This window comes from Diceros bicornis, chromosome 15 (assembly GCF_020826845.1).
Source record: "Diceros bicornis minor isolate mBicDic1 chromosome 15, mDicBic1.mat.cur, whole genome shotgun sequence".
Classification (NCBI taxonomy): domain Eukaryota; kingdom Metazoa; phylum Chordata; class Mammalia; order Perissodactyla; family Rhinocerotidae; genus Diceros; species Diceros bicornis.
Genome location: NC_080754.1, coordinates 16,330,539 through 16,345,575, shown reverse-complemented (window position 1 = coordinate 16,345,575; position 15,037 = coordinate 16,330,539). Strand labels below are relative to the sequence as shown.

The window sequence follows — 15,037 nt, the reverse complement described above, 5'->3', positions numbered from 1 at the left end:
TGTAGACATGCCCTTTCGATTGCCATGAGGATCACATGAAGAGGATTAAAGGAGGAGGGGAGGAAAAGCCTTAGGAGAGGACCCTGTGGCCTTCCTCAGATAATTGGAAAGACTGTACTATAGTTGCATTGACCTGTGGGACCAATGCAATAGGTCAAAGCTATGCATGCATCAAGAGTAAGAATTTTCTATTGACTAGAGCAATCCAGAAATGGAGCGGGCATTCTCATAAAGAAATGTGTTTTCTGTCGCTGGAGGTATTCAAGTGGATTCTAAATAGTCCCTTAATATTAGGGCTAGTGAGGAATATGTTTGAGCATTCAATGAGAGGGGGATTGGCTCAGATAACCTCTGAGGTCTCTTCCAGGCCTGAGATGTATATTTTTGAATCCAAGTACCGTTTAAGTTGAAAGTGCTGTTAAACCACTTCGAGTGCATGCCTCTGAGTGTCAATTTGGCCACTTGCCATACTCGTTTGTGCACCACATGTTTCAAAATCATGCAGCATTTTCCTGGGAAAATATCCTTTTGCCTGGTAGTATTTTGAAGAGGTCTTACCTACCTAAGTTGACAGCACCAGGCCAGGTGGAACCTAGGCAGGATGTAATAATTGTTAACCATTTATTTAGCCAGCCTGTATTTATTAAGTGCCTACTAAGTACTAGCCTACTATGTTGGGCACTGAAGATAAAACAGTGCAGGGGCGGGTACAGTCCCTGCCTTCACAGAGTTCATAGTCCAGTGGGGGATAAACAGCTTACTTAAAGCTGATGGGAGCATTAATGGTCTACTGGAAGCATGTGGTGGAGGGCAGTAATATAGATGGGGCCACGGAAGGCTTCCGGGCTCCTGCAGAAGGCCTGACTTAGAAGACGACTACTATGGATCACCGACTTGGAGGCTAGCCTCTGAGAAGCCCACCCTCAGCCTCCATTAAGTCTAACTTACCTGCCAGTGTTGAGAGACCCTGTGCACACCCCTGCAGGGCTTAGGTGCACATTTAGTACCGTCTCCCCCAGAGGGGAAGATTGAAGTAAAACAGAAGGATAAAATTCTGCCCTGATTTGTCTGCACCATTTTCCTCTCTCATGCAGTTGTCAGTTGTCTTGACTCAGACTTTTATCGTTGCTCTAAAATTTCTACAGTAGCTGTTTCTCCATTATACCTTCAAATCTCCCCTGTCGTGAAGAAAATCAGTAAGTCCTCATTTGACCCTGCAGTCCATTCTGATTGCCGTACAGTTTCTTCTTATCCAACATCTTTGGATGTATAATCTGGACTCCTTGCCTTTGTATTTTTATTGTCCTCTCGTGTCCACAGTTATTTTCCTCCAGTTTCTATTTCTTACCACTCCACAGAAACTGTTTTCATAAATGACTTCCTGACCAAACCCAGTGGTCTCTTCTTCGTCCTCAAACTTTTTAAGGTTAGTTTGATATAGTTATCACTTTTTTATTCTAGAAATCCTCTCCCCCTTTGTCTTTTTATAACACTGTTTTCTCTTGCTTCTCCTACTACCTCTCTGTTCACTTCTCTGTCTTCTTTTCTGAGTTTGCTCCCTAATATTTCCCAACTTTGGATGCCCTAAACAGTTAGGTGCCCTAAACCTCTGGACCTAAGACTTCCAAATCCACTTGCGTAGACCACCGTCTCCAAAACACCTACAACCTTGTTAAGGGAAGAGGGAGGAGGCATATGGAAAGGCTGTGGAGATGATGAGGGTGGAGGAGGGTCTTTCTTCAGAACAGGAAAGGAAGATCAGCCAGCAGCACTCGAGACTTGGCTGGAGCAGGTAACCATAATTTTTGTGGTACCAAAATTGGTAGATCGATGGAGCCAGGCTTGAAGGTTTTCGTTGAAAAGGCAAAGGAACAAGAGATTTGAGGCTCTTGTAAGATAGTAGCTGAGTATCCATGCAGAGTAGGAAAGGAAGGGTCCCTTTCCAGGACTCATAGGTGGGGAGAAGGAGGATGCATTTGGTGACCAGAGGGCTTGGTTAGGTGCAATGCCAATGTAGTGGAGCAGGGGAATGAAGGGGGAGATAGGTAGGAGGCTGATGTTGCAAAGGGGATTCGTTATCAGCATTTGGTTTGAACAATGGAAAATTCTGTGTGATCTGGTTCATGATGACCATGTCATGAGTTGCTGAAGTGCAGATGAGGGGAAGGCTGTTGACATATGGGAGATCAGGCAAACCTTGAGGCTGGAATGTTGGTGAGTCATCCTCAGGGATGCTGAAGTCACTTAGAATCAGGCAGGTCCTTGGTAGAACCGTGAGTCCTGGGGCAGCTCACCCAAAATGTGACAGTCCACCACAATTTACGGTTCATCCTCATCCTGAGTTGATAAACTGACTTATCTTACTCCAGTGCTTTCTGCTGCTTTGAGCTTTCTGAACATTTTCATCATGTCAGTTCTCTGCTCTTGAACTTTCAGTGATTCTGCATGCCATCGGATGAAACTCTGTAAATTCCAGATGGGCATTTAAGGCCCTCTGTTAAGCTACCTGTAATATCAGTCCACCTTTTACTGATACTCTGTGACTCCTGTCAGGCCAGTCTCCTTCCCCTCCGTCAGATCAGTCTTCCCTTTGCTTTGACTCATGTTGATTCCCCAGCCTAGAATACCCTTCCTCTCTGGGAGGCCAATCCAGATCCTTCCCTTAAAGCTCAGCTCAGGATGTGCCTCTCAGGGAACAGCCCCGCCACCCACCTCAACCATCTAATCCTGTCTTCTAATACTCTTCTCCTTGGAACTGTTTTGGCCTTCATGCACAACAGATACAGCATCAAGCATTTGCTTATATACAGAGTGATTTAAAAAGAATAGAGCACTTTCAAAAATATGTTACTCACAAAACTATCATGTATGAGCATGCACTCTGCACCTGAGAGTGTGTCAAGAAACTCGTGTTTATACCTCCCAGCCTTGAGGAAATGAAGGAGTGCATTGTAGCTGCTGTTTCTGCTGTCGAGTGGACAGTGGGGTTGGTGTGTGCTGTGGGACATGAGGAGCCTGTGTTGAGCATTTATAAGATGATGGAAATAACTGAGATAATTTCAAATTGTATACTTGTATATAACATAGTTACTGAGTAATGGACTTTTGAAGGTATTCAGTTTTTTTAATCACCCCATATTATTTTAGAACTGTTCTTGAGTTATTACACACGTGACATATGAAACAAACAAAAAAAACTAAACTCTTTTAGAACAGAAGCTTTTACTTCTGTTTTCTCCTTAATGTCCACTACAGTGCTGGGAACAGAGCTAGCTTTCAGTCAAGTTGCTTGAAGAATAAGTTGTTAAGTCAACACATTGTTTCTTTTATTGAAATATAATTTAAGGTAGACATCTCTTATCTCTTACATATTTATTTTGAAAAAATATGGTAAGGATGTAATATTTTACAACAAGGAAGTACAGAGATGATTTCTAATCCTTAGTATCACCTACTATTTTTTTTCCAAAGTCTTTAAATGGTATCCCAAATATTTGCTTTGCTAGAGGCAAGCAGACATTTCTCTGTACTCCCTTCCTTGTCAGTGCCAGGCTCCGTCCTTCTTTAGTACCCAAATCAGTCTTCCTCCTCCTGTAAAATACTGCATATCATTTCATGTTATATATGAAACCAAACAGTTATCTGCGGTAGATGTTTAAACCTCAGAGTTCCTTCAAAAATGGAAAAATGAAAGTATCTTAGTAGTTGGTAGAAAATCAGATTCCTGAACTGGAGAAAAATTCTCTAACCCTAAACAAAGTTGTTGTCATCTTAATGGATTTTTTTTTTCCCGTTATATTCAAGAGAGTGGAGAAAGCCTCAGAATTTGCAGTTTCAAAAGCATTTTCTGCTGGAAATTCAGACTTACCTGGAAAGCTTTGGGGCCAAATCATAGATTTGGAAACATCTGAGCAAACAGAGGATCATGATGAAGTCTATGCAGAAGGTGAGAGAATACATTTTTTGCTGCAATTAACAATTCTTTGGAGTACAACTTATTAAAGCATAACTCATAATGCACTTCAAAGTACAGAATGGAAGCTTCTCTTTCTTTTCTTCTTAATTTTCATTTCCTTCTACTGCCCTGAAGCTCATTTACTCTGGAGTTAACCCCAATATTACAAGTAAGGCTATATTTAAGGCCCGTTTTGTCTCCTGAAATAGAACCACATCCAGAGGCAGTTTGACATAGCACAGTGAACTGGGGAGTATTGTAGGTATTAGTCCTGTAGCACAGAGGACAACTTGCTAATTTGACCTAGTATCCTACAGATAATTTGACCACTAGTTTATAAATCAATTTTGTTCCTTATGAAGAGAGTCTAAAACTGATCTAACCTTCCTACCTCCCAAAAGCATTTACTCCTCTGTAATTTAGTATTTTAGTTACTGATGCCCTGAGGAACTCTACCATTTAGGGATGAAGAGATCAGGAGGGACCAGCAAAGAAGACAGGGAAGGAGAGGCCAGCGAGGTAGGAAGAAAGTCCGAGTGCCATGTCCTGGAAGCCAACTTCCATTTGGGTTTTTTACATCTACAGTTATTCAGTTTATTTTTTCATTCATTCTGTACATATATATATAATTATTACTCTGTGCGAGGTACTATTTTAGGCACTGGAAGAACAGGTTATGAAAAAGAGAGGCAAAGCCCTTGCTTTCGTGGAGTACATATTCTAGTGTGGGAATAAAGAAAGTTAAAGAGAAATGGTCAGATAATGGTAAGTCATTTGAATTTGGACCTGAATAAGAAGAAGGAGCCGGCTGAGCAGTGGTGGAGGAAGAGCATTCCAGGCACAGGGAGGGGTGGCGTCAAGAACTGAAGTAGGGGCAAGCTTGGTGTGCTTGTGGACCTGAAGGAAGACCAGTATGGCTGGAGCTTCCCAATGGAGAAGAGCTTGCAGGAGTGAGCAGGAGACATGTCACACAGGGCCTCACAGGACTGGGAAAAGAATTTAGATTTTATTCTGAGTATGATGAGACATCACTGAAGGGTTTTAAGCAGAGGTGTAATAGGACAATTTTTTAAATATATGAAGAATGGATTATAGGGGAGAAAAAAAGGGAAAAGGGAGATCAGTTGGAGGCTATTGCAGTGACCTGGGTGAGCAGTAATGGCTCTTGGTCTTGGGTGGTTGCTGGTACTGGTGTTGGAGAAAGGAGATTGATTCTGAACTGACAAGGCTGTGTCTTGCCCGCCCCACCTCCCACCCCATAAAGAGGAATATACAGTGTACTTGAGCCTCTTAAGGTTTCTGAGAAGTCCTGCAATTAAAACAAAAATGTTTACTTACCCATTTCCCAGGTTTCTTAGACCATGGAACTCTTTTTATCCTCACATACATATTAATATCTTGAGAAACTAGTGATCCACATTAGGAAATACTAGTGTGTGGATAGTACATGGTTTTCAAAGGTTTATGTACTTTTTTCTCCTCTCATCAACCATCTATTAATATTCTGTAAGAACTGGTGTTCTGAAGAGCTAACTTTGAGAAATTCTGCTTTAAGGAAGCCTTGTATACCCCTCCTCTGATCCAACATGTGGTATTCCTACAGTTGAACTCCAAGAGAAGTTCCCTTTCTTTGTTCTTTTGGGGCACTTCATAGCAAACTACTATTTACTACCAATGAATAAACTACCAGTGAATGGTGTTTGGTAGATCTGAATTATTCTACACATAAGTTATTATACACATAAATGTCTGAATTCTCTTACACAGGGTGCTCAATGAATATCTGCTCCCTTTCTCTACTTTCGTCTGAAAGCTGATAGTAGTATCTGTTGCTAGTATACTTTTTACACTTAGTTTCTACTACCTTGATTCATTTTTTTCTGTTTTATATATCATGCATTTCTATCTGTATTAAATACCTTTTGGCATCATGTACTATATAGAAACACTTCATTCCCTCAGAGCTATGTGATAATAATAATAGTGATGATGAAGAGAATGCTGAAATACACATTTTTTTCTTTGAAACCCCCATGCCCTACCCATGAGTTATTTTTTAATGATGATAATAATGATGAAGGTGTTGCTAAAGTAGATATTTTCTCCCATATGTATATATTTGAGAAGATTTTCTGAATATCACTAAGAAAGAAATCCAAATGGAGGTTATCTCTTCAGCCCCTAAATACTGGAGTTCCTCAAGGCTTAGTCCTTGAACCACTTTTCTAGCCACCTTCCTCCTTTGGTGATCTCATCCACTTCTATGGCTTAAAATACTATCTGTATGCTGACAACACCCACATTGATTTCTTCAGCTTGGATCTTTCCCCTGAATTCCAGAGTGGTATAGCCAATACTCACTCGCCATCCATCCCTGTTTGGATGTCTCATAAGCATCTTAAACCTATCTAGTCTGAAACTCAACTCCTGATCTTCCCTCCACACCAGCTGTTCCATTGGCCTTCTCTGTCTCACTAAAGGGCATCTCCATTCTTGCAGTTGCTAAGGCAAAAAACCTTGTAGATTTCTTTCTCTCACATCCCATATTCAGTCCATCAGCAAATCATGTCAACTCCACCTCAAAACATTAATTTCTAGAATCTGACCTTTTTTTTTTGGTGAGGAAGACTGGCTCTGAGCTAACATCTATTGCCAATCCTCCGCTTTTTGCTTGAGGAAGATTGTCCCTGAGCTAACATCTGTGCCAGTCTTCCTCTATTATATATGTGGGACGCCACCACAGCATGGCTTGACAAGTATTGTGTAGGTCTAGGCCCAAGATCTGAACCCATGAACCCCGGGCCACCGAAGTGGAGCCTGCGGGCTTAACCACTATGCCACAGGCTGGCCCCTAGAATCTGACCTTTTTGTGTGTGTGTGTGTGTGTGTGAGGAAGATCAGCCCTGAGCTAACATCCAATGCCAATCCTCCTCTTTTTTTTGCCGAGGAAGGTTGGCCCTGAGCTGACATCTGTGCCCATCTTCCTCCACTTTGTGTGGGACGCCACCAAAGCGTGGCTATGACAAGTGGTGGGTCGGTGCGCGCCCAGGATCCGAACCTGCAAACTCTGGGCCATCGAAGCAGAGCACGCACACTTAACCACTTGTGCCACCGGGCCAGCCCCAGAATCTGACCATTTTTAATACCTCTATTGCAGATCCAGGCCACTATCATCTCTCTCCTGGATTGTTGCATTTGTCTCCCGGTTGGTGTCCCCTGATTCAGTACTTGTCCCCCTGTAATCTATTTTAACATGGTAGTCAGAGTGATCCTCTTAAAATATGTCACCTCTTTGCTCACAGCCCTCCTGTAGCTTCCCATTGCATTCAGAGTAAAAGCCAGAGTACCTAGAATGGTGTCAAAACTCTAAACAAGGATTTTCAACCTCAGCACTACTGACATTTGGGCCAGATAATTTTGGGGGGGGGGCAGGGGGGGGGAGCTGTCCTGTGGGTTGTAGGGTGTTTAGCAGCATCCCTGGCCTCTACTCACTAGATGCTAGTTTCATTTCCCCCAGTGGTGATGACCAAAAACAGCTCCAGGCGTTGCCAGATGTCCGCTGGGGGGCAAGACCACCCCCAGTCTAGAAACATTGCTCTAAACCTGATCCCCACGTTACCGCTTCCACCCCATCTGCTACTGTTCCCCCTTCACTCATTCCTCTCCAGCCACCCTGCCTCCTTGCTGTTTCTCCAACACGCCTGACGCTCTCCTGCCTTAGGGCCTTTGCACTTGCTTTCCCTCTGCATGGAGAAATATCCCCTTACATAGGCGTATCGCTCACTCTCACACTTCCTTCCCTTCTTTGCTCAGATATTGTCTTCTCAGTGAAGCCTCTTTTGACCACCCATTTTAAAACTATCAACACCTGTCTTCCATTTCTTGTACGCCATTTCTCCTTCCCCTGCTCTCTTTTTCTGACTGACTTATTTATGGTCTCTCTTCCCCAGTTAGAATGTAAGCTTCATGGTGGTAGGTTTTATTTTTCCTGTTTTGTGCATTACTGTATTCCCAGCATCTAGAACAGTACTTGACACATGATAGGTGCTCAATTAATATTATATGAATGCATGAAAACAGTGAATGAAGAAGGTCTCTGAAGTAATTGAAATATTAAAAAAGATGTGTTTATTTTATTAATAGCTCAGGAGCTGGTCAATGACTGGTTAGACACCAAACTTAAGCAAGAACTAGCAAGTGATGGGGAAGGTGATGCTGAAGACGCTATGTCGAGTATCCCTCCTGTGCCAGAAGCCAATGGTCATTTGAAATATGACAAGTTTGATGGTAAGGACTTGTCTGATTGTTCTAAGCTTTAACATCCAATAAATGTGTCTAAGAAGTCTTTTTAATTTTTTTGAATAATAAATGATATATTATTTGACTTTTTTGTGTTTTGCTTAGTTTTATAATTGGCTTTAATTTTTCTTGATTCAATTTAAATTACTTTCTATATCTCAGTAAATTCATGGTGTTTTTTAAATTAAAATATTCTTCTGGGCCGGCCCCGTGGCTTAGCGGTTAAGTGCACGTGTTCCGCTACTGGTGGCCCGGGTTCGGATCCCGGGCGCGCCCTGACACACTGCTTGTCCGGCCATGCTGAGGCCGCGTCCCACATACGGCAACTAGAAACATGTGCAACTATGACATACAACTATGTAGTGGGGCTTTGGGGAAAAAACAGGAGGAGGATTGGCAATAGATGTTAGCTCAGAGCCGGTCTTCCTCAGCAAAAAGAGGAGGATTAGCATGGATGTTAGCTCAGGGCTCATCTTCCTCACAAAAAAATAATAATAATAATAATAATAAAAATATTTTTAAAAAAATTCTGTTATTTGTAGTTCTTCTTATGACTATAATAGCAGTTAATGCTGTTTGAGTACCTTTTCCCATACACTGTTGGACTAATTGTTCCCGTATATTTTGAGTATTTGCTTTGATGGGGACTACGTTTAAACATTCATGTATCATTTTATATTTACAAAATGCTTCGTATATCTTTATGAGGAAGGTTGTTACTTGTACACAGAGCTAGTGTCGGGAAAGTGAAATAGCTAACTTGTGAGTCCTCAAATGTGCCCAAAGAGTGTGAGGCTTTTTCCCTGAGCGTAAGGGTAGGCGTGGTGATGGTGGTGCAGCTCCGCAGGCGCGACCCAGACAGCCTTGGTGAACTCACCTGGCAGCGTTCCCCTTGTTTAGGATTCCACGAAATCCCCAGATCAGCAATCACAAAGTCATGAGCTCTTAAAGTTAGAGGGATCCTTGAAGATCGCCTGGTCTGATCTACCCGCTTCACCCTCTCAGATAGAGACCCTCCTATGGTAGCCCTAACATGGGGTGACATAATCTCTGCCTGAACACCTCCTAGGATAGGGAGCCTACACTTTGGGAAGAGCCCATTCAGCTGTTGTGAGGCTCTAATCTTATGGCACTCTCTCTTATTTAGGAGAATTAGGGTTTTGTCCTCAGTAACTTTTGCCCTTTAGTGCAACAGAAAATAATAGCATGTTGTCTCTCTCGAGAACAGTCTTTTTATTTTTTGTGGGAGTTGTAATCATATCTGATCCCTCATATACTTCAATGTTCCTAGATTAAATAGCACCAGTATTCTCAACAGTTCTTTGTATTACATTGTTTCTAGATGTTATCATCCTGGTTGCCACCTTCTGGATATTTTCTAATGCCATTATTAAAGTGAGGCATTTCAGTACTTCACATTTATTCTGAAGCGTAGATGGAATATTGTGAAACTATATTGTAAAACAGGCTTCATTCATCTTGTGGAGTTTTTTTTTTGATCAAAACATTGAACAAAATATTATGTAGCCATTAAAAAAGATGTTTACGAAAAATGTTGATTAACATGGTTATCTCAGTAGACACAGAAAAAGTACTTGACAAAATCTAACATTCATTCTTGATAAAAACTCTCAGCAAACTAGTAATAGAAGGTAAATTCCTTAACCTGACAAAGGACATTTACATAAAACATATAGAAAAAAATACAAAAATGAAAAATGTAAATCCTACTTTATCAGGAATTAAATTAAATCTAAGTGGATCAAACACTCCAATCAAAAGATAGAGATTGGTGGAATGAATTTCAAAATATGACCTAACTATATGCTGTCTACAAAAGCACAATTTAGATTCAAAGACACAAATAGGCTGAGAGTAAAAGGATGGAAAAAGGTATACTATGCAAATGGCAACCAAAAGAGAGTGAAAGCATCTTACTAATATCAGAAAAAATAGACTTTAAGATAAAAAATTGTTACTAGAGACAAAGAAGGGCATTTTATAATGATAAAAGTGTCAATCCATCAAGAAAACATAACAAGTATAAGCATATATACACCTAACAAAAGTGCCCCAAGAAACGTACGAAAACTGACAGGATTGAAGGAAGGAATAGATAATTCAACAATAACTGTTAGAGACTTCAATACCCCTTTTTTAATAATGTATGGAATTAAACAGAACATTAACAAGGGAGATGTTCAATAACATTAGTCATTTGAAAAATGCAAATTAAAATTACCATGAGTAACCATGAGTGGTTACTACATACCTATTAAAATGGCTTAAATTAAAAGACTGACCATGCAAAGTATTGGTGAGGATGTGGAGACACCGGAACACTCCTATGCTGCTGATGAGAGTGTAAAATCGTACGACCACTTTAGAAAACAATTTGACAGTTCCTTAAAAAGTTAAACATATACTTATCATATGATCCAACCATTCCACTCCTAGGCATTTTCCCAAGAGAAAAGAAAGCATGTGTTCATACAAAGACTTGTACACATATGTTCATAACAACTTTATTTGTAATAGCCAAAATCTGGAAACAACCTGAATGTCTATCCACAGATGAATGAATGAACAAATTGTGGTATACCCATACAGTGGAATACTACTCAGCAATAAAAAAGGATAAACTACATGGATGAATCTCATAATAATTATGCTGAGCAAAAGAAGCCTGACCAAAAAAAAGAGTACATAGTGTATGATTTAATTGATATAAAATTCTAGAAGATGTAAACTAATCTATAGTAACAGAAAGCAGGTCTGTGGTTTCCTGGGATAGAGCAGAGAGCATGGGCAGGAGTGGGAAGAAGAGATTGCAGATCAGCATGAGGACCCTTGTGGGACTGACAGACATGTTCATTATCTTGATTGTAGTGATGGTTTTACTGGTATATGTAAATGTCAAAACTTATTGTAGACTTTAAATATTTACAGTTTATGTCAATTATACCACAGTAAAGCCATTTTTTTAAAAAGACAATGGAGTCCTCAAGAATGTTTAGATTGAAGTAATATCTTTTTTAAATTTGGCATTGAGGGAGCCTTCAGTGACTTGAGTGAGGGCAATTCCTTATGAGTAGAGGATTTTTCCTCTTAGTTGAAGGTAATTGCTGAGGGCTATACTCAGCCAATTGGCATTATCAGTTACTATTTATTGAACACTCACAGCTTTAGATTTTCATTGTACTAAGATTATTTACATAAATATGGAAATTATACTGAAATTAAAATTTTCCTTTTTTGTTATTGTTTTGTTTCTCGCAGATTTATGTGGCTATTTGGAGGAAGAAGAAGAAAGTACCACCGTTCAAAAATTTATAGACCATCTGCTCCATAAAGATGTGGTAGCTTCTGGGATGTTGGAAGATCTTGGAATGAATGGAAACCTAGACAAGAAACAGCAGAAGGATCCTCGTCTTACCATGGAGATGAGACATAAGCAGGTGGGAGGGAAAAACAAAATTAAAATGGATAACAGGAAGCAATCTTTGTGTAACACATTTAATAAGCTTAAATAAAGACTTAGGCTTTATTATGAAAAAGGGTGCCATCTGTGGTTTGGTTAGAATAAAAATAAAATAGAACTTCAGAAGAAAAATAATGCTCATAAATTGAGGATAGGAAACTATTTATTTAAGAAAATCAAAAAAGGAATAATTCATTTGACCAATAAATTGGTGAGCTAAAGTTTATTAGTTTGGATGTGATACTTCCTTTTATAAATATGTAGATTGGGTCTTGCTTGAATTTGGTTTTTGAATTGTGACATCAATATATTAATATCATGAATATTCTGGTGAATGTTATAATGATAATTCTTCTCTAGACAACTGAAAAATTCACTCATTTTGTGATTATAATTTGAAAGGAAGGACAGATCTGAATTAAACCTAGTTCAGCTGTTTTGAATTAGAAAGGCATATGGGAACTTTCTTTTCTCGAAAGGGAATGGTAGGTTATAGAAAAAAACATGCATCTCAATACTTTGTAGAGGAGCTTCAGGGAATCAGAATGACCAAGTCTTTGCCACATGTCCAGAACTAAGGCCGAACTAGAATTAATGTCTCTATATGTGTGTGCTATCTTTTTATAAGACTGAATTTCTGCTTGCTTTAAATCATTAAGATGTGCCTAATCAGCACTGGGGATGTTAGAGAAATTGGGGTAGAATTATGATCTTGGTTTGGATTTATGCTGAAAGGGAGGAACGAGGGTTCAGTAAGAGATAGCCATCATCTAGAAGTCTTATCATAACTGGAGAGTAAGATAAGGGTAGAGTTAAGTAAAGCAGGAGGGAGAGGAACACTCCTTAACTTGTAGCTAGTCAAGCCTCTAAAGAATAAATAGTTTGAAAAAAATGATGTGCTTATTCAGAAATATCTGTGAAGTTCATGGTTTTGATTTCCAAATATGATCCAGAATCATTTATATATTTAAATAATGATAGAAATGAATAAAGGGTTGTGGTGTTCCTTAAGGCAGTAAATCACTGTTCTATTCTTTACAATGTAGCCTCCCAAAAATATCCTTATTCTTTCTTAAATTATAATTAGCATGCAGACAGGGCCTACATTAATAGCAGTAATGTACTCCTTGGAAAATCTTATGGGTGGGAGATCATGACTAAATAAGAATCCAGAACTTGGCATGTGACTATTAGATTTTCAGCTTTTCCACGGTGCAGATCATTCCCAGATTGTTTGGGAGTCATCTTACCACCTGACTTCATCCAAAATTTTGTATTGGCCCTTACCCAGTAAACAAATGAATTCCCCCTGTTCTTCTGATAAACAGTGAGGTTCTGGGCCAGAATGTTTCAAACTGGAGTCTGAACTTCAGAGTATGTTCTAAGGTTTGCATATCCCTTTCTACTCGAAAGGCTGCGTTCACCTTTCTTGTATTCTCTTTAAGGTAAAAGAAAATCGCTTAAGACGTGAGAGAGAACTGGAGCGCCAGAGAATTGAAAAGACCCTGGAAAAATCGGCCTTCCTAGAGGCTCAGTATCTGGTGCAAGAAGAGAAGAAAAGGAAGGCTCTGGAGGCCAAGAGAGAGGAGGAGGAGATTCAAAGGGAGATGGTAAAGCTGCGGAGGGAGATCATTGACAGGAGACGCACAGTGGAAGAAGCATGGAAAACGTAAGCCCGCCGTGATGAGCAGCGTGAAGTGTGTTGTTTAAGCAGTCATTTTGGAAGTCCTCTAAGGTTTTTTAAAATGCACAAACATTGCAATAACAAAACACAAAAAAGAAATCACCCATTATTCCACCATCTTAACAATGAACTGTTTTCCTTTTTCCATGTTTCCTCCTGGTGTTGGTCCCTTTACCTACTTAATTGCAACCATAAAGTACATTTAATTTGTTATTTCTCTTGTTGTAATTAACACATTGCCCGGAGTCCTGAGGTCTGTATATTACATCGTTGAATTCCTGTAGTATAATTTATGCAGTGACCTCCCCTCCCTATTCTGGTAAGCATTTCATCTATTTTAGATTTTTTACCAATAGCACAGTGAGCATCTTTAAGCATAGAGCTTCTTCATTCTTTTAAGTTATAGTCTTAGGAGTGTAATTACTGAGTTAAATGGTATAGGCCTTTTTATGACTCTTGAAACATTGCCAAATTACTTTCTAAATGGCTTGTACTTATTTACATTGTTGCTGGCAGTGGGCCAGTTTACCTCACTCTTCTCAGCATTGGGGAATGTCATCATTTTCAATATTTTTGCACTTTTTAATAGGTATTGTATTGATTGGTTTGCATGTCTTTGGTTACGGGAACGTTTTTAAGGTTGAGCCCGTCTCCTTATGCACGTTCATTAATTGTGCCTTGTCCTGTTGTGGTTTGTGTCAGTGTCTTATTTTCTGATAATCACACAGAGAGTCACCACTGCCTTACTGCCACTGATAAAGAAAAAGAATATCTGACATAAGTGGAAAGTCAAAATAGTCCTCACAGGATGTAGTACTATTATGTATCCTCATGCAGAAAATTAGCTTCATAAATGAAATAACTAATGTATTTATTCGGAGAAACAGCACTGATGCGTGAACTGCAAAAGCCTTGGAACAACGTGCCTGAAGTGACTGAACACTCAAACTGAGAGGCCAGAAAGACCTCTTAGATAATCCCTTCCACCCCCGTCAGCCCACACAGCTTTTCCCCTTGTGTTCTTGATTGCTCTTATTCTACCCAATTTAAAACAGCTTGGCAGTGGACGTGCACTTCACTCTTTCAAGTGCCAGGCTCAGGCCTCCTCCAGACTCCATTCCTTTCAGAAAGCAATCACCAGTGTTTTAGTGAGTTCTTGCTAAGGTCAACCTTGCTTTTCAGATTGCTCTCAGGCCCTGAAAAATCTAGGCTGACCTAAAATAAATTGTGAAAACAAGTAACATTTGATGGTAGCAGGATGCTCTGCTCACAGTGGGGCACTCAGCAAACATTCACTGACCACTCATTTCTTTTAAAAGTTAAAATCTTATCCACGTTACAGTGAGACAGATAATGTGCTGTACTTCTAGGTGGATGAACTGATTTAAACGTTCCAGAAAGCAATTTGGCAATAAACAGCAAGAGCCATGAAAATAGTATTATCGCTTGATCTGGGAATTCCAGTCCTAGGAAAATTGCCCTGAGAAAATGATCAGAAATCCAGACAAAGATTTGTGCACAAAGATAATTAAAGTAATATTATTTATAATAACAGACATTAATAAAGAATGGTTGTACACTCAAAAAGCACTGACACGCTATCAGTGTTTTTTTTCTG

General features: G+C 39.8%; 1 protein-coding gene across 1 annotated transcript in view; it reads left to right on the top strand.

Annotated features, from left to right (window-relative positions):
- CCDC191 (coiled-coil domain containing 191) overlaps positions 1-15,037 on the top strand; it is a 71,085-nt gene that overhangs the window by 2,448 nt on the left and 53,600 nt on the right. The window contains exons 3-6 of the mRNA XM_058555828.1: positions 3,805-3,946; positions 8,099-8,242; positions 11,534-11,712; positions 13,181-13,404. Coding sequence (XP_058411811.1) covers positions 3,805-3,946; positions 8,099-8,242; positions 11,534-11,712; positions 13,181-13,404 — 689 coding nt within the window. The remainder of the gene's footprint in view (positions 1-3,804; positions 3,947-8,098; positions 8,243-11,533; positions 11,713-13,180; positions 13,405-15,037) is intronic.